Source organism: Podarcis vaucheri, assembly GCF_965113315.1.
Source record: "Podarcis vaucheri genome assembly, chromosome: 5".
NCBI lineage: Eukaryota > Metazoa > Chordata > Lepidosauria > Squamata > Lacertidae > Podarcis > Podarcis vaucheri.
In genome coordinates this window covers 59,739,343-59,760,403 of record NC_138763.1, presented here as the reverse complement: position 1 = coordinate 59,760,403, position 21,061 = coordinate 59,739,343, and the positions used below count along the sequence as shown (strand labels likewise).

At 39.5% G+C, this 21,061-nt stretch overlaps 1 protein-coding gene across 2 annotated transcripts in view; it reads right to left on the bottom strand.

Annotated features, from left to right (window-relative positions):
• The window catches only part of DOCK1 (dedicator of cytokinesis 1), a 361,394-nt gene that overhangs the window by 37,264 nt on the left and 303,069 nt on the right, over positions 1-21,061 (bottom strand). For both annotated transcript variants that reach the window (XM_082222828.1, XM_082222829.1), the window contains exons 39-44: positions 12,121-12,210; positions 9,938-10,042; positions 7,395-7,536; positions 7,138-7,216; positions 5,791-5,875; positions 4,121-4,207 (exon numbers count right to left, since the gene is read on the bottom strand). In XM_082222828.1, the coding sequence (XP_082078954.1) occupies positions 4,121-4,207; positions 5,791-5,875; positions 7,138-7,216; positions 7,395-7,536; positions 9,938-10,042; positions 12,121-12,210 (588 nt within the window). The remainder of the gene's footprint in view (positions 1-4,120; positions 4,208-5,790; positions 5,876-7,137; positions 7,217-7,394; positions 7,537-9,937; positions 10,043-12,120; positions 12,211-21,061) is intronic.

Genomic DNA, 21,061 nt, shown 5'->3' with positions numbered 1-21,061 from the left:
GTTAAATATGTTGACTAGACACTGTACATAAACATCAGTAATTGTGCATATTCACAAAACATTGTGTAGAAGAAGGACAAATGAAGAGCATGGACAGAGTATTTCACATAATCCTGGTCAACACCCATTGTTTCCAGTAATACTGGGGTGGGGCATGTGTACAAATAGAACTCCGACATGTCTCCCAATAAACACCGCCCAAAGGCTGGTTCTCGCCATTGTCAGGTTCATTACAATGCCTAGTCATGCTAATTGTACATCCACGTAAATAAATCTAATCTAATCCTTTCTCTCACTTCATCAGGTTTTTTAGGAAGACCTATACTGGCAAACCAGAGAGAGGGGAAGACAGAATGACTAATGAAAAAGCTGTTCGGACAAAAGGATTAATGAGTTCAATGAATGGTTGGGAGGTAAAAGCAGGACTGAGCTTGCTGGCCACATGCCCAATGCTGAGAACATCTTGCTGGCCACACTTCACAACACTCGTGAGTTTGGCACCTTGACCAGCTTCCTGCTTAAATGGAGGAGCTGTGCATATATGTACATAGCCCCTTCCCCATGTAATACTGAACATGCGGCCATGGCTACTGCATGTGATCCCACACATGCCTCATGCATTCAGTGTAAACGTGAGGACTCACATCTGAACAGCCCCACAGAATTGATCCTTCTTTGGGGAAGGTCAGTATCGTGGTTCCAGGGTTCAACTTGACCTTGAGCTCTCAGGGAGTTCTAGCATAAAGTTGTATCTATTAAGAGAAGTGGTTTACGACCAAACGATAACATGTGAAGAAAGTAAAATGTTTCCACAGGCATGGCCAAGAATAATTTGCTGGATTAGATGGGCCTCTGGTCTGATCCAGAAGGGTGATTCTTGCATGCTTAAAGGTAAAGGTAAAGGACCCCTGACAGTTACGTCCAGTCACAGACGACTCTGGGGTTGTGGCACTCATCTCGCTTTACAGGCCAAGGGAGCCGGCGTTTGTCCGCAGACAGTTTTTCCAGGCCATGTGGCCAGCATGACTAAGCCACTTCTGGTGAAACCAGAGCAGCGCAGGGAAACGCCATTTACCTTCCCGCCAGAGCAGTACCTATTTATCTACTTGAACTTTGACGTCTTTTCGAACTGCTAGGTGGGCAGGAGCAGGGACCGAACAACGGAAACTCACCCTGTCGCGGGGATTCGAACCGCCAACCTTCCAATCAGCAAGCCCTAGGCTCAGTGGTTTAGACCACAGAGCCAGCCATGTCCCTTAAATTTCACCAATCTGAGGCAGCAGTCTTGGGGTTGCTGACCATCTCCATTAAATTTGCATGAGATCCTGGGCTCAAAAGATTCATTAAATGTCCTATACTTATACATTCTCTTGAGCTACAACTTCTTATGCAGCACCAGAACCATCTCTGATTATTGACCTCTGCTGATTTCTTAGCTTCTTTGATCCAGCTCCTCTTTATTGCTCTTGGTTCCCTCTCCTGTGAGTTTTATTCAGTGTAATCCTGCTTGGTTTTGCCAGCTGTTTCTTTCACTCAAAGTCTTCCAGCCCTCTAGAATTCACTGTAGTACTTGCCGTATCACCTTGCCTTATATTGCCTAATTCTGTCAGCACTTCCTGCCCTCCTTCTCATGACTAAGAGTAATGGATACCTTCTGGAACCAGACAACCTTTTCCCGGTTAGTGGAAAAATATAAAAACTGTCTAAACTCACGTGGTACCTGAATCACTGTGATGAATCACAATACTGTGAATAAAAATATATGTAACTGACCCACCAATGTTCTCTGGATACCTTGTTCTTTTAAATCCACAGACTTTGTTTAACTGTAGTATCATAAGATTTGAGGGATCATTTGGCATTGCAACGGTATTTCTGGGTATTAAATGATCTTATTTAATCCATCAACACAGATATTATAAAGAGATCACACATTTTCAGCCAACTGAAGCTAAGCTGTCTTCTACTTCTTTCTCAAACAGCACATTTCTGAAATGAATGTTTGATATCAAGGAGAAGTCATCTCTGAATCAGACAGTACTGTCTACGAATGCCATGGCTACAAGTTTAAGAGTGCCTTGGTAAAGACTTCTGGTATTTAATATTTGATTTCCTTACACTAAGCATAGCAAATGGCAAGTTTCTTCTGCTGTTTGCTTATGTCTTGATTTATTACAATGTAAATCTGTCTGTGTTCAAACTTTCAAGTCAATGTTTATCTGAATCCTTACCTCTCTCTTCATTGCAAATGCAAACAAATTAACCTGGACAGCATAATGTGTGTGTAGTCATATGAAATTATATGTTAATAGTCCCCACCCCCCTTCTTTGAGCTACAAAGAAATATAGACAGGTGGCTGGTGTCAGGTTGGAATTAGCAGAGTTTTAAATTTAAACATAAAATGCTTGCAATAAATTATTATAATAACTGACTGCTCAATATTCTTCCCTCTGCTCCCAACCTACCATCAAGGGAGAGGTGTTTCCAACTACTCCAACCTTTGCCTTTGGAAGCCATATACCAATCTGCTACAGGAGAGGGACACTGAGCAACATTATGGGAGGGCTGTTTGTAGGATTAAGGTGAAACTGTGAAGCTCCCTTGTTATTTTTTTGCACTGGATGTTGCATGTTATTTAAGTAATTTTGTTATATTTATAGTATTGGGATGTCTTTTTTCTGGAAGGTTACTATATTTGTTGTTTAGCTATGTTACTATGAAATTGTTTTAGTAGCGCTTGTTTGAAATACATCCTTGATTCTTTGCTGTAAGCCATTCTGAGCATGATTGTGTGGGAAAGTGGCATGAAAATATAATAAATGGATGAATGAATGAATGAAACTTGCCAGTAGCGTAGCGTGGGGGGTGCAGGGGGGCCGGCTGCACCGGGCGCAACATCTTGGGGGGGGGGGCTCGCACTCGCAGTGCTAAAATCAGTGCTAAAATCCACGGGTTGGGGGCGCAAATTACTTGCCTTGCCCCGGGTGCTGACAACCCACGCTACGCCACTGAAACTTGCTACCCCACACATCAGCTGTTAGCCGCAGAGACTGAGTATGTAAACAAAGCCCTGGTGCACCTCTAGGCTCTTTGGGACGTCCTCCGCCTTCTCTGATGTCCTCTTCGGACTCCTGGGAGTGTCTCCTCAAAGCCATGAGGACTCCCCCTAGCTCTTCTGCCATTTCAGGGTATGAATTGAATTAGAGGTGTCTCCCCACTACCACATGATTGACTCACACGCAACCACATATTATTTCCTAGCGTCACGCATATATACACAGTCACACATAAGCATGTAAGAGGTGGGGATGGCTGTGTATTCTATTCTGAAAAGTATAGTCACTTTTCATTTATATGTTTTCATCTAAAAATACTATGGAAAAGAACAAGGAGCTAATAAGGTATGTTCCAAATATAGAAAAAATGTCTCCTTTGTTGGTAATATTCACACCAGCAAAACATTTTAGAGTTGTGTGAATACATTTCTTATTAAGATGTCACTGAAAAAGTTGGAATAGCTGCAAATTAAACAAGTAAATAAGTGACTTAATGCTGCATGGATAAGACGTCGGTGCTGACTTTTTACAACTGTCTAGTTTGTGTTTTTAATTAACAAATTTCTTAAAATAAACATGAACATGCATCTCTAATTAAGGAGACTAAACAAATCACACACAATGCAATAAATTGCATAAAAGGAAGTGCTATATCACACCAGGGTCTCCAAAGCTGAAGCTGAGGAGGACTTTTTTGTGATAATTGTTCAAACTGTGTTATATGGGACTATTGGTCCTCAGTTGCTAGAAAATAATAGATAGAAAATATTTATGACTTATTTGAAGTTCACTGTTGAACCCACTACAATGAGATTGGATTTGCCATGGTACTAAGAAATTAACCAGTGGTGTCAACCATATTATGGTGATCAGGAGGACCACAATGTACCATGCCAGAGGTTCCTGAAACAGAAGGGCAGGAACTTAAGCCATAGCATCAACATCAGAAGCAGTATTCATATAATGTAAGATCAGCAAACTGTACACGTTCAGTTTTTAAATAAAAAAAATAGCAGCCATGTGATTAAGTGACCTCAGTAAAAATCTTCTGAATTGATCTTACCATAAAAACTGATTTGACTTCAAACCATCTTAAAATCCCAGGTAATTTATATCCTGTCACATAAATGGTTCTCTCAATCCACATATTCTGCAAATTTAAGAGAAAAGATTTGAAGTAGAATGTTAGCAGATTGATAGGCTTTATCCTACCCCATCATTTATATCTCCATTATCACAAAAAGCCTGGCTGCAAGTATATAGATACTACAAAGTTGGCTTTTTTTAATGCACCAAAAGAAATCTCATGGATTGCCTGTATGAGCTGGAGGAGTACTCTTCCATCTACCATACTAGATCAACTTTATGTTTCTTCTCTGTGAGTCTCTTTATGTGCACACATGTGCTTGCTTGCATGCATGCATGTGCTAAAAATCTCTCTCCTTTTTTACCCTACCTTGGATACATTACAATCTGTTTTTCAATTCTTGTAATCTTGTCACTTTTATTACTTTGGATAAATAGCTGTGTAATTTGATTTGCAGTAAATTACCGAAGATGGGACAGCAGAGCATATTCTGTTCTCCTAACATGGAAGCTGGTAACTGGTGAAAGTTTTCACAACTCCTTTCTACTTGGTAGAAGGTGAGCTTCTTAAGTCTCCTTTGGGCTCATCGAGGTCATATCCCAAAATCATGGGTGGGGAACCTGTTTCCCTTAAGGTGTTGTTGGACTACAACTCCTACCACCCCTGACCATTAGCCAATGCTGACTGGGAATGACAGAACCCAGCAAATTGCATCAGGTGAGGCAAGGTTGATAATGAATGGCAGCTGACATGGAGAGGAAGTTTAATCCTTTCTTCCCCTACTACAGTCCTGAGGAAAATTCCTCGTATGAAAGGAGAAAATTTTGGAGAAACTCCAACAATGCCAATGGGAATTTATCCCAAAGCAAATATAAGCTTCTGAAGATGGATTTTCCTCTGGACCACAGAAGGGGAGGAAATGGTGTTTCCCCCCTCCCCTGCCATGTAAATATGCATTCAAGGCCATCTGCAATTTGGCCCTTAGAAAGCATCAACTCTAGGGTCTACACACAACACAGCTTAAGATCTCCCTATAATATGGATCTGGCCTTTAGAAAAAACAAAAATTGAGAGTTTAGCGATCATTTAATAACATCTATCACTATTAAAAAAAAACTTTCAAGATCTTGGGTTGTATTCAACATGGTGCTAAGCAGATTTTCTATCAGCACAAGCATTTATTCTTGTGTAATGAAAAAAATCTCCACTTCTCCTCCTTAAATCTGTTCAAGTAGACTGGGGAATAGAAATGGGGGGATCTCCTTGCACTAGTGCTAATCCTTGTGTTCATGCAAAAATGTAGTTGAATTCCACCCACTGATATATAGGATTTGAAACATAAAGACTGGCTTCAAAGATCAACCATATGGTTTTGTGAAAATATTATTGCTGCCTAGAAGGCAGAAGTTAAATTTGCATGGCTACAATGTTTACATTAATGAAGTCAACTTTCAGTAACCAAAACCTGTATTTTCTAAGTGGATGTGTTCTTTGTTTCTTATGGTAAGGATATAACATTTTAAGAGACAATACTCACATCCATGAACAAAATTTGGGTCTCCTAAAATATGCATGCATTTATTTCAAGATTACTAAATGGAATCCAAATAGCTATTATGGATCTCAGTTTAACATGCAAAAATTACCGCAAATTCGTTGTCCGGGTTCTTCTCTCCTTTCCGAACAGGCCGTGAATACTCAAATCGCTGAACCTCATTCACCCTATAGAAACTGAAAGAAGGAAAATACACAATTGCATACATATTTTCTTATAACACACATGAACATTAAAATGAGGACTGCAGCACACAATGAACCCACTGTGTGGCTTTAAATCACCAGCCGCTGCAAGAAATTGCTCTCCACACAGTGACAGCTGCAGAGTGATTTAAAGTGACCTCTATGCATGCTCCAGTCCTAACTGAATAAAAGGTTATTAAAGTAACTTTTGATTAAAAGGTTGGATACAAATGATAAAAGGCTAGAATAGCCTTGCAAATAATAACAGAAATATAGGACCACAAGGAAAATTACCAGCTCCTCTGCTCACACTTATTGATCTTCTGGCACATTCACATATAAATGCTATTTACACATTTGGCTTAAGAAGTACCTTTATATATCTCATTCTACCCTTATTTCACGAAGACGAGGGCAGCATGTGTAATTCTCATCTCCTATCTCCACCCCACACTAAGCAATCTGTAAAGAAGATAATATAAAGTGTGTGTGGCTGGCCCAAGGTCACTTACGTGTGCTTCACAGCTGCGTGGGAATTTGGAGCCTAGATACTACACCACACGGACTCCTTCAAATAAGTAATAAATATCTTAGTGAAATGTTGCTTTTAAAACATTTTGGGAATGGGATGAAGTAGAGTAGTTGCTTATGTCTCCTTGGCTCCACAGACCCTATGGTTAGAGCCACAACTATGATTATGAACAGCAACTGTTTCCTTCAGTTTGGGCCCTGGTGGCATTTAATTCTTTCTATGGGAGATTGTCCATCATAATACTTTGGAAACTTTGGGTAGCTCAGATTGCAAGGTCTACCCAGAGAGCCTATGAAAGGTTAAGTGAGATCCTGAGCACACATGCAGTCAGTTTGGGACAGGCATTGATTTTAACAGGGTAAGGGGAGAGCAGAGAAGAGAAGGTGTCCAGTCCAAAATTCATTTCTGCTTGAACCACATTGAAAAATGTAATGCCTGATTTAATTATATGTCCTTGGTGTATATTTCATCTTTCTGAATAGGATTGGCTCAAGGTGTGGGTATATAGTTTAGCAGGTCATTTATCAAGTTATCTATTTAATCAGGTACAGCCTATTAAGCCATAAAGAGCAATGATTTCCAGAGAGGTAACCATGTTATTCCTTTGCAGCAAAATCAACAAAGATTCTTGTGGCATCTTAAAGACTATAATATATATTATGGCAGAAGCTTTCACAGGTATTTGCTACATGAGGTGCAGTGAAATTCCAGACATTTGTACCTTAAAATCTGCTCTGATACCGGCTTGTGAAATCTTGATGGTAAATCAAGCTTTGGCTTTACAGTGAAGCACTGAATATCTGAATTACAGTGTTAAGAACTGTAATGATAAAACTGTTAAAATTACGTATCTGTAAAATTTCAACTTAAGTAGACATTCATACAGTAGAGTTATCAAAGACGACATAGGAAATGCAATGGGTCTGTGGATTCTTTGAAAGGACTCCATCACACCAATAGAGCACATTTAAAGGATACATTGCGCTGGAGAGTTTTTAATGTTTTCTCCTGGAGGAGAAGTTGTCTTCATTTTCTCAGCATTAGGAAACTGTGTTAATAACCTGGCTTCAAAATCTTCACGGCGCTCATATTCTTTTCCTCGGTAAATAAAAACTTTGTTCTATCAACAAATACATAATGAAATTTGGGTACATTATAGATTCCATTAGAAAAGCCCACATATATCTTGCTTAAGCATACCTGATATTTGTTTAAAAACCTATTTCTACAAACATTGAAACTATACAGTATCCAGAAAACAATTGAAGTATCCAGAAAACAATTGAAAATCTGACATAAAATAAAAGCTTAATAAAATAAAATCTGCACCAAGAACATTTTAAATTAGCTGAATTAATTTTCCATTAAGATTTTATTTTTTATAAGATTTTGAGTTTGGGGTCATTGCCTTTTAACTCAATACATATGTTACATTTGTGATGTGATAGTGAAAAACAGGCCCTTATGGGAGCCATTCCTTGTGGGAAGTTATTTATGATAAGCTGTTCCCCATACAACAACAAACCGCTTGTGTGTGTGTTTGTGTGTTTAACAATCAAGTAGTATATAAATTTTGTTAAATCAAGCAAGTAAAATAAAATGTAACTGCAACGATTCAGCTAAGAATGCAATTCCCTGAAAAAAATGTAATGGTCCTTATGTATTTTGGAAACTATTGTGGAAGAAATGTATCACACAAATCATGACTTCAAAGTAGCTGCAGTATTGGAGATTATAGAAATAAAAAATGGCAAAGACACAGGAAATAGTTAACTATTAGGGTTGAGAAGGCAAGGAACAATTGTCATTGGAGCAAGAAAAAAATGGGGTACCCGTGAAGACCCACATCTGACTACATAACTCAACCCAACTAGGATCCTCTTTGGCTTAATAGGCCTTGGGATAGGATGGGCTACGAATGAACTATTTTTTAAAATAGAAAAACTGTATCCAAGCTCTTTAAAGAACCCCCTGCGAAGAGTTCAGTTCAGTATCAACACCAGTGATTAGAACAGAGCTTTTATTTTGCATTCTATTCCTTTGTCTACACAGATTATACAGAAAATGGAGTATGCTAATTCAGTTCCATTTTAGTAAAATAATTCAGGACAGCTTTGCTACTTCTCTTGTGTTTCCTAACAATTCTCCAGAGCTCTAAATCACTAGCAGATAACTCTGCCCATAGAGAGAAATGTGTACTGTATTGCAAATTAGTCTCCATGTGACAAAATGCTTAATAAATCACAGGCCTTGCTTTTGTAAAGACGGCAGGGAAATTGATAGATTTAATTGTCTTGCTTTTAGTTCAAATATGCTCTCACCCCACAACCCCAAAATATGGGGTCCCAGAAGTCTGAGAAAGGTAAGGTCCTGTTGCGCAAGCAAAAGACCATTTCTCACATGCATGGACAGCCCTGGATACAACCTTTATCTTTCAAAATTTTACACAGAAACATGTCACCTTGTTCTTCTGCTGCCGCAGCCTTGCTCATATCAGGAGATACAGAAATTAGGTTTTCCCTTGCATTTAGTAAAAAGTGGGGTTGAGTTATCAAACTCTATGCCCCATAGCATGGGAATGCTTTAAAATCAGATACAGCTCTGTGCCAATGATCCAATTCCTATGCACTTCAAAGAGTCTTGAGCATGTCATGCATGAGGCTGTGATTGTTTCTGAACCAGTAGTGAATCGCAGGGAAGCTGTTCACAGTGTGGCACTCATTAAGGCTCACTTCTGTGACCTTCCATGTATTCTCCTTACATTAATGAGTCTGTCTGAGCCTCATGTTTTGGGGACCCACGAAGAAGAGATTGGGTGCTTTCACTTTCGAACAAACCACAGTTCCCAGTGACATCCAAACTCAGAGAACCATAATGTATTAGAATAAGCCAAGTTGTAAGAGGGAAGTGTGCATACTTTGGGCCTATGCAGGCTTATTTGCATACTTCCCCATTATGTCTAAATCAGCAAAATGAGGTGTTCAGAGTCTATAAAATTGTATTGGGGTCATTCTCTCTCTATGTAATTCCATTGTTCAGGTTTTGACATAAAAAGTAGCAAATGGTGATGATCTCTAGCTATTTGATGTATGAAATCACTTGGGGGGGGGTGAGAGTAAATTAACCACTCAATTGTTAGATTTTATTTACTGTTATATCTAATATATCACAAATCAGATTTGGGAGCTTCAATCTGTATGAACAAATGCCACTATATTTTTCATTTTTTATCATTATTATTACATCTGCAAAATCAGTAATTTGCATCTAATGCACATTGGTTCTATATCATCCTTTTCAATTATTTGAAAATTATATGATTCATAAGCAGAGATCTAGAGTAAAGCAAGCTTCTTCTAAATAAAATTGTGAAGTCAAAAATAGATATAAAAAGTAATACATCTTGGGGAGAAAAGATCCTAAAATGTATTGGATATTTCATCAACTTAGCACACTGAAAGAGGATGACATTTTCAAGTATAGCATCTATCTGTTACCCATCAAAAGCTGAAATCATTTACCCGTAGAAATGTTGGAAAACCTTGTCCATAGTATCCAACAGCAAAATAATCTGGTTTAGGTCTGATTACTTTCACAATATTTTCATAGAACTGTGCTTGCTTTTTCTGTGTAGAAAAATATATAGTTAAAAAAAAATCTTTCAACAGGAGATGACAGCATTTTCTTGTTAAAACTGCATTTTCCATTTCTTTAGAATCCTAACATATGCACTTCCTGGTTATCTGCAAGTGAACATATTAAAGTATTTCAATCTGGTTTGAGAAGGCACTAGTGCGTGTATATTAAAAGAAGTTTGACAGGTAACACCCTCTCTCCGCTCAAGGTACTTGGCAAAAATACAGTGGTACCTCGGGTTACATACGCTTCAGGTTACATACGCTTCAGGTTACAGACTCCGCTAACCCAGAAATAGTGCTTCAGGTTAATAACTTTGCTTCAGGATGAGAACAGAAATCGTGCTCCGGCGGCGTGGCGGCAGCAGGAGACCCCATTAGCTAAAGTGGTGCTTCAGGTTACGAACAGTTTCAGGTTAAGTACGGACCTCCAGAACGAATTAAGTACTTAACCCAAGGTACCACTATACTTTGGTCTGTAACTGGAAGTCTTTATCTCTGGTTCAGCAATTCTCAGAGGTCTCAATTTCCTTTTTGGAACCAATCATATGATAAAATATTTATTATTTGCATATCACTTAAAACACAAGTAAGACACAGGTGATTATATCCAACTAAGTCATACTCAGAGCAGACCCTGTGAAATAAATAGACTTCTGCTACTTAAGCAATTGATTTCAATGAGACTCTGGGTTTTGACTAATGTTGGATATCATCCACTGAATTTAAAAATATGACTTTGCCCAAAATCTTACAGTTCACAAGTCCACATATTAACACAGTCCAACTGGGAAAGGCAGGAAGGACAGAGATTATAAAAGTACAGTGTTTTATAAATTATTTCTACAAATTCTAAAGACAGATACAGTGGTACCTCGGGTTAAGTACTTAATTCGTTCTGGAGGTCCGTTCTTAACCTGAAACTGTTCTTAACCTGAAGCACCACTTTAGCTAATGGGGCCTCCTGCTGCTGCCGCGCCGCTGGAGCACAATTTCTGTTCTCATCCTGAAGCAAAGTTCTTAACCCGAGGTAATATTTCTGGGTTAGCAGAGTCTGTACCCTGAAGTGTATGTAACCTGAAGCGTATGTAACCCGTGGTACCACTGTATTGTTAAAAGCAAGAAGAAAGAGATATAGCAGAGAAATGTTTAGGAAGGTAAAGAGTAAAATCTTGAAACTTTTAGAGGAAGAAAGCAAAAAGCGGTGGGGTGGGGTGGGGAATTGATGTGTAGGGAGAAGTAAAAGAAAGTGAATAAAAAATCAGCTAAGTATGAAAAGCAAGGCAAATGAAACAGAAACAAACCCCCAACACAGTTAAGCTACCTTTGTCTGATCTCAGCTTTCAGAGTCCTTTCTTAAATGGAAGAGCAACTCAGAATATATATATAGAGAGAGAGAGTGGTTGATGGAAGCCCATAATTGTTTTGTCAAGTACACGCAGGGCTCTTCAGCAAACAAATATGGAGATATCAAACAGTGTCTTTCCATCAGCAAAACAAACTGAAAAACTTGCCTTTCCTCTCCTCCCTCATGCAGCCACCCCAATGCAGTCCCACTAAATCAGTTCTTGAGATGTGGGAGATCCTCTGGACAATATTTGAGAGGCTGAAGTGGGGCTTGAGGGGTGGAGGGAAAGAGGAAGTTCACTCACTGAATTATCACCCACACATTGTAGGTACAATAGGCTTTATGTATAAAACAAAAGCGTTATTAAAACAATGCATTTTTTTGTTACCTGTCGGATTCAAAGTGTGCATGAAATTAACTCAACAACAGGGCTGATAGAACATACACAAGGACACGCGCTGCAAATTTTTTATGACCTAGTTGTTCAACAAAAGCAATTTGCCTCTATGTGTCACATATGCTACTCATGAAACAGACACAAAACACCAATCCAACTGTGGAAGTCTCTAACAGAAATTGTCTTCAGATTCCTATTAGCCTCTTTGGTTGGGAAACTTTTCCAGTGGCCCCAAACAGTTTGAAGCGGTAAAACTTAAAAACAGGAATTCTAGAAACAATCTTATGTTTTTATTAATTCACAATGGACTGAGAAGGAACCTACCAGCAGTTCACTGAGTTGTTCATAATCAAACATTTCATTTTCGTACTGTTCTGCAAGTTCTTTGCCCAAGGCAATGGCTTCTTCCCACATCTGTTAAAAAAACAGCACACATCTGAACCTCAGTCACAGTTGCACATCTTTTTTTTAAAAAAAATCCAAAACCCAGTAATATATGTTGCAATTCATATTATGTATGTACGTACGTACGTATAGCCTACCTATAAAGTAACAAAACAAGCAATGTAATAATAAAAAACCCAATATTACATTTGAATAGATAACATAGGCAACTTTTCAGATACCTATATTCCTGCTGCCTTCTCTCTTGACCAATAAAGCCAAGAGAAAGGAAAAAAATAAGATTAATTTGGTATGGCTGTTAAGGTCGTTGCACGAGAGGGCAAATAGGGAAGAGATGTTGGATGCATGGCATGCAAACCTAAACATGAATGAGCACAATAGACTCTATTCCTCCACCAACATACATCACAATGCTATGCATATCATTCAAGGAAGAGGGGGCTGCAAATACTGTTAATTAATTAATTAATTAGGCTTTTTTAATGGCTTCTGAAGGACAGAATCACATTCAGCTTGGCCATATTACCTATTTAGCTTAGGCATTTGTAATATAACATAATATATGGTACCAAACAGCTGGCAAGCTAGATGAGAGAAATGATTGGTTCTCAAGTAAATAAACATGTGCATGTGCATGTGCACGCACGCACACACACACACACACAAACAAACAAACAATAATAGCAGCGGAGAGGGGAGATTAGATTAGATTGGGTGGCATTGGTGTATGCTTTTTTAACCCTTTCCCCCTTGTGTAATTTCTTGATTTGTAGCTCTAGTAGCTGTTTCCACCCACAGATACTATATAGGTTCTAAATGTTTTTATGGTATGGGGGTTTGGTTTTCAATCTGGGTAATAATCCACAGCATGTATGAACCTCAATTTTTCTAGTACCCCAATACAGATTCCAGCATTCTTTAAAAAAAAAAAATACAACCATGTGAAATTTGGTATTTATGTATGTATTTAAATATGTAGTTTTGAAATTGTTTTACCACAAAATATGGATTTTAAGCATATTTTCTCTCAAACGCCACATCTTCCAAATATATTTTATCCTAAAATATGCACTTCAATATTTTTTTAGCTATGAACTGCATCACAAACTTCACCAGCAAAACCTGAAGGATAACCAATCCACACATTACCCTGGTAGGTGCAGTTCACATCAGAAGACACAAAAAATAAAATCCTCCAGCATCCCTATTTGTTAACCTCATCCAAGTTACCTGCATGTTTTACTATGTTAAAAAGACAAAACCCCAGAGATCTAATTACAGATCTTCTGCTATGTCACCCTACTGTGATCTAATACATTTGTTGTTAGAAACAGCTGAAACTTATCAATGCCAAGACTGAAAGACACCGCAGCAAAGGGGAAAAAAAAATCTCTGGACATTCTCTGTTCCTTTCAGAACAGTGAAGAGTATTTATAGCTTTAAAAGCACACTAAGAATACGCCAAGTTCATCAATTTGCACAGAGAGCCAAAGGCTGCTATTTCTCTAAGGCAAGCACCAACTGAATAGAAAATACAATTATTGAAAGACAACTTTATTTTCTCATTTGCAATACTAAGGCAGGGTTAAGAACATCTTTAAAGCAGGAGTTTGTCAGCAATATGAATCATGTTTCATAATGTAGCAAAAAAGGGGGGAAATGCCATTATGCATCTATTCAAGAGATTAACAATCACTTTTCTGTCACAATAGTAATACAATTTATTCTTCTTTCCTGTTAAACAGCGTAACTGAGAAGTTTTAATTTCTTGACCATGCCTACACTGGAGTTTTCTCAAGAAAATAATATGTATATAAGGAATTGTTTGTGTGCACGAAATGTAGAAAACCTATGACCAGGAAATAAAATGATCTTCTCACTATAAGGCAGGAGAATTGCAGAGTGCTCCTGGCACAAGAGAATGGTCCCTAGAAATGCGAAACAATAGGTTGGAATCCACATGATGCTTCAGGAGATTGCTGGGAACCACATACAGGGCCATATTTAATTGTGTCTCTCAACTGAGTGAACCAGACAGAGGCTTTTCACAACCTTTCCCTTTCTCCTGTAATCTCCCTCACTGTCCAATGGGTCTAAAAACCCTCTGGAGCAGATTGGGAGCGAGGCCCTGGCAGATGCAGAAGTAAAGGGGAATCGGAAAAACCGTCTCTTTCTAGCCCCATTTTCCACGCACAAAAGTCTTCACTAGATCAAAGAGCCTTCTGTCAGTGGAAGGACACAACTGTATACAACCACAATAAAAAAATGCCATGCAGCACTGCAAAAAAATTGTACAGCCAATCTTTTTTTAAAAAAAGAAGTTGTCTCTAAAGTCCTGTGAAAACTCTGAATAAGTTTCCCATGTTCACTGCAGCAAATTTATTTGAGAGAGAACAGTGCAATTGTCACAAGAGCCTCTGATAACTGAAATCTATAAATATTCTTGAAGGTCAAAAATGTCCAATCTGCTGCCTCTCAGATTTCCTGCTTTGGAACTTTTCCCAGCTTTGCCTAGGACATGGCAAGTCATCTAGAGAAAAGAGAATCAGTATATAGTGCTTTGTTTGATGTACGTTTTTAAAAAACACACCCTAACAAAGGCACAAGTGAATGACGTTGGGGATACTGCAGTGAAAAAAATATGCCTTCCTTTCACTGAAAAGATGAGATGTACGGTCTGTGTCTCAGGGACACAAACATTCAGCAACCCTCATTTATGGGAATGGGTCAACTTCCGAAAGGGAGACCTTATTTTTATATGGAGGCAACTATAATTTTAAAAGTTCACACTCAACAGTCACAGTCTTAAAAATGAAATGTGGGGTCTGGTTTCATGTGTGTTTTTTAAAAAAAGAGCTCTCAGCAGTAGAAAGGAAGTGTCCCTTTCAGTGCCACTGAAACGGTTTCAGTGGTATTGAAGTTCTACCCAATGTAATGCTAGGTTAAAATGTTATGTTTCAGCAAAGGAATATTATTTTAGAAGAATGTAAACTCCTGAAAAAAGTCAGGGTTTGAAAGATTACACTGCAAAAGATGGTTCACATTTTGTCCTGAGTTACAGGGAGCATTACCCTAGGGCTGGGAACCCTGTGAGTGTGCAGAATTTGAAAAGCTTATGGGCACATATTTGTACATGTTCTGCACATATGTATGGCTTACCCAGTAGCAGAAGAAGAAGAAGAAGAAAAGAAGAAGAGTTTGGATTTGATATCCCATTTTATCACTACCCGAAGGAGTCTCAGAGCAGCTAACATTCTCCTTTACCTTCCTCCCCCACAACAAACACTCTGTGATGTGAGTGGGGCTGAGAGACTTCATAGAAGTGTGACTAGCCCAAGGTCACCCAGCAGCTGCATGTGGAGGAGCGGGGAAGCGAACCCGGTACACCAGATTACAAGTCTACCGCTCTTAACCACTACACCACACTGGCATAGTGGCGCTGCTCTGCTCACGTGACAGCACTCTGGCTGAGTCGCTGTTTCATACTGGAATGGAGAGAGCTAAGGGCAAGGTGGTGACTAGGTCCATGTGGCATCAATGTACTGGTAGGAGTGCCAGATTGGCTCCAGCCCGACTTACTGCCACCTTGCCCTTTGCCCTCTCCATCCTAATATGCAGGAACGACTTAGATGCAAGGTGGTCAGATGAGTCAGATGAGTGGCACAGCCTCAAGCATGCCATCTGCTACTGGCCCTACCCATGCAATGGTGCCTCGCAAGACGAAATTAATTCGTTCCGCAAGTTTTTTCTTCTTGCGAGTTTTTCGTCTTGCGAAGCAAGCCCATAGGGAAATTCGTCTTGCGAAGCCTCTAAAAATCGGAAAACCCTTTTGTCTTGCGGGTTTTTCGTTTAGCGAGGCATTCGTCTTGCGGGGTACCACTGTATATACCCTGCTTTCTCCACGTGGCCCCCTACACATGAAGTTGAGGCACATTTGAATACATACGACTCCTAAGTACAAACAAGTCCTAAATCTGTGCACAACACACTAAATATATCTATAGAGAATAAGGCTTACATATTATTTGTTGAATTTAAAGTGGAATTTTAATGCAATTAAGGGCCAAGCTAGATGTGATGTTAACAGTGTTTTTGTGTTTTGTGGCTCACAAATATCAGGATCGCAGCAGGTAAAGAATTTAACCCTCTCCTTGCCCTGCTGTGGTCCCGAAATGAACCCCTCCTCTCAAGCTTGTATTTGGTTTGAAGGAAATTCTCCATTGGTACCAATGACACAAGGAAATTAGATGAATCTGTTATTTCTCTTATGGTTCATAACTTAGGACTACTTAGGAACATTGGAAGCTGCCTTATGCGGAGTCATATCATTGGGTCCATCGAACCCAGTACTGTCAATCCTGAGTAGCAACAGCTTTCCTGGGTCTGAGCAGAGATCTCTCTCAGCCTTACCAAGGGTTGCCAAGGATTGAATTTAGGACCATCTTCTAGGTGCTCGACCACTGGGCCAAGGACCCACTCAATAAATATGCTCAATAAATTTTTGTTCTGTATTATTTTATTTTTACTGCTTTTGCGATGACAAATTAAATTCTCTTATTTTGTTCTCATTGTTTATCAAGTAATTGGAAATAATGTTAATATGGATAGGCAAATTATCCTGCTACAGTATACTTGTAATTTACTTGTTATCCCAGTAAAGTACAAGATGTATTTCACTTGGTGATTAGAGAATCTCTGTAGATTTCTAATCAACACAAGCAAACGATGGAATGAAGAGCACTCTCAGGAAGTCAGTCTTTTAAAGACATCTAATTTAGCTTTCTCATATTATCTATATTTGGATGTAGGATTCTCAATTGGACTTCTCAAGCAAAATGTCTATGTCTCACAAATCTAGCTGGATTTCCTGGATCACCTTCCCCAATGACAACCTCATAAAACAGCAATTAAAGTGGTCTCTCTTTTCTTACTATTTTTATGCTCTCCGACCTAGCTGTTGATAAGTGAGATTTTCTTCCTTCTTGTTAGAAAAACTTCCTAACATGCCACTCAAATCCTTATACAAGTTTCCATACACACACAAAAATCTGCTTATGGTCCATTAACCTTATCCTGCAGGAAAAGTTTTGTTTAATATGCTCCTGACTAGCACTCTCAATCTGATGTTTCGTATGAAACCACTGTCACCATTTAAAGATATTCATTGGCTCCCAGTATGTTTCTGAGTATAATTCAAAGTGTTGGTGCTGACCTTTAAAGCCCTAAATGGCCTTGGTCCTGTATACCTGAAGGAGCGTCTCCACCCCCATCATCCAGCCCGGACACTGAGATCCAGCGCCGAGGGCCTTCTGGCGGTTCCCTCGCTGCGAGAAGTGAGGTTACAGGGAACCAGGCAGAGGCCCTTTTCGGTAGTGGCACCTGCCCTGTGGAACGCCCTCCCAGCAGATGTCAAGACAATAAACAACTATTTTACTTTTAAAAGACAACTGAAGGCAGCCCTGTTTAGGGAAGCTTTTTATGTCTGACGCTGTATTGTTTTTCATATTTGGTCAGAAGCCACCCAGAGTGGCTGGGGAAACCCAGCCAGATGGGCGGGATATTAATAAATAACAACAACAACAACAACAACAACAACAACAACAACAACAACAACATGATCAGTTCCTGGCAATGGGAGTCTTTATACTCAGGCTTAATATGTGCCCTGTTCTACTAATCTCTTCCTGTTTTCCTACAGTTCAATTCTTCAGCTTCTTCCTTCCTATACATCTCATTTACAGGGTAACCAAAGCCACATCCAGCATGTTAAGCAGGGATTACAAATGGAAGGTTAATTACTTCTGAATTATCTGGAGTAAAGGTGGTTCGTTGGTGCAAGGCCTGCATATATGTAGTAGCTTTTAGTACAGAATTTTGAGTCTTAGTAGGAAAAGAATCACTTAAGGGAGGCTAATGTATGCTGGAACTACATATCCACCAATACTTTGCTTTGGAGGAGCTGAGGGAGCATGTGTGGGGATGGAAACATGGGGCTGCAGGGCTGCTGCCTAGCAGCTTTCCAAGCCATTTCTTCCCATCTAGGTTCAAGGAAAGACAATAATTCTGGCAAGTGGATAACGGGTTGTTTAGAAAAGGGAGAAGAATTAAATATTCCTCCTGTTGTTTGAAGAATGCCCCCTACAAATAACTGTACTTGCCTTGAAAGTTCATTACATGGTTCCAACCCACGTTTAGTTTCATAAGATGGGAAATCAGAAATAATAAACCAGACTATCTACTGTTGGGGCTGCATTTTCAGTGTTAAGAACACAGTGTTTTTGCATAGCCACGCCAAGCCTTCCCGAATTTAACATTTTACATGATTTAAGATGATGATACGGTGTGACAGGAGGGTGAAACATTGGGGAAAGGAGCGGCTTGTGGACTGTGGAAGGAGCAGGTGAATGTGAAGGGGAAAAATAATTTCTCAATTGCCAGCATGACGTAGCAGTACCTTTAGTGTTAAGTGTTGTTGAGAAATACCTGACTACAGATTGCGTTAGTACCTGCGTTTTCAACAACAGAGGGAATTCAGTCGCCCAACACTGATTAAACTGTGAGAAATTTAAGACTAAAATCCAGGGCATTTTCAAGAAGCACATGGAAACACACACAGAAGAAGAACAGAGGCTGAATATTGTTGGGATACTGCCAGGGAGACAAAGTCCATCATGGCCCCATGTCGCCTCCGGACGTCCATCGATCTCCCGTAGACACGCAGTATCAGCAATTAGCGACACGAGCTCCAGAAATAGCTTGCCACATTCCAGAGCTGATGCACGCTCTTATCAGCAGATAATGCACGGCGAAAGATGCACGCAGGAGAGCATTATTTAAGTTTATTCAGCGTTGGTCAGAACAAAGAAAAAACATGACCACCTGCTTCAGTGTTCAGGCACTGAGAGAGACAACAGCTCTATCAAAACAGAATACATCCTGTGAACAGGAAATACGCAGACTCTGTGACTCACAAAGCCTGCTCCCTTTTAAGGTGGAACGGAAATATCCTACCCTCTATAGCTAGCAATGCAGCCTTAAATCTTTATTCTCTATTCTACTAGTCCTTTTCTTTTGTCATTAAACTTTTAATTCTACACTTGAATTGAGCTCTCCACACCTCACAAGTTCTCTCAGTCTCAAACATATATGGCCTAGCATATTAAAGACCTGTGAATACATTTTACTAAAAATACAATGTCACGCCAAGTAGCCAAATGCAGCTTCACCCACAAAGGTTTTCTCCAGTCTTGGTCTGATCTGCTCTTGGCCGCTAGCTTCCAAGATGTTGCTATAAAGCCAGCAAACAGCTTTGCTATAAGCCAGCAAAGAGGATGAGGAAGAGACACCAGCCCATGTGTCTAGTGCCATGGTTTCGGAAGTAAACACGCAGTCATGCCCCAACACTGTATGACCTTGAAAGGAAAGAATGATCTTTCTTGCATCATCAGGACTTTTATTTTCTGGCCATAATCCCTGTGGGGAAGCTATGGGAGTTAAAAAAGAAAACTCCACAGACCAAGTAGTGGCAACCCTTTGAATTGTGCCAGGTAGTGGTTTTATTTCTGTGTGGCCAAAGGCCGATCTAGGGGAACACAACCAGTTTGGTCGCACCAGGTGCAGAGTTTCTGGGGTGCCACAACTATAAAGTTCAACAGAAGATGAAAGGGGGGGGCACCAGATTTTGGCATCATCCAGGGTGCCATTGAAATTTGAGACTCCAAGATAGACCACTGGTATGGTTCTTGTACAGGTTTTTTTGTTTTTTGTTTTAAATTAGATTATAAACTGCTTTGGAGTCTATTTTCAGGGTTGTAAAGCAGCTTATACCTTTTCTTATATATTTAAACTATAAGCTCACAAAGTCAATACCTGACATCCCTGAGCAAAGGTGTCCCTGCACATTTAATTTTCTTTTTGGCCCATTTAAAATATACTTGTTTCCATTTACTGCCAATGTTCCCCAGGTATGGACTCAATCTGCACATATTTTTCCTGTGTACTAAGGAACATAGAACACAAGGCAGATAATGTGGATTTTCAGTCGGAAAATTCGAGAACCTCTGTAAACAATTAGGAGCTCTAAAAATTGTTCCTTGAATGCTGACAACACAGATAAGAATAGTACAGATTTTGCTTATCTTTCTAAAATGGAACCGAAAAGGATACAAAGCAAACGTTCAGCTGTTCTTTAACAAACCGACATTTACTTTCCGTTTTCCATTAATACCCACAATTGGTGTTAGAACCAAAACCATATTGTTCTACAAAACAGTGTTTTTGCAAACTGTGAATTTCTCATTTTGTAGAGCCGTGCATGGTGAAAGCATAGTAAACAGGTATTTTGCCTGCTGCTCATAAACAGCCAATTAGTGCCATGGTAGCAAAACTGCACAAGTCTGTATTTAAAATAACATGGACTTTGGAGCTGATTTTCCCTTTAAAAGCTGAAGAAATTAGAAACAGAAATGCTGCAAAAATGCTGTGGTGTCCTGCTGGTTTCATAACACCCCATCCCACAATCAATGACATATTTCAAATCTGTGCCCCTCCTTTTAGCTTGTTTCATGTCAAGCTTCACATGACACACTGAATACTTCTGCTGTCTCTCAAACCATTTACTCATTATTATATCCTGTTTGTATCCTGCTTTTCATCTAAAAGTCCAAGGAACTCACAATTACATTACATTAGGAAAATCCTCAGAACGAGCACTCCATTTCATAACCAGAACCACCCAGTATATTATCTTGAGTGTATACGGTAGCTTAGACTGGCTCAGGGTCATGTTGTGAGCTTACTGACTGAGAAGGGATCTGACCCTAAGGTCTGTCCATTTCATGTCGATCTGCTGCACACTTGC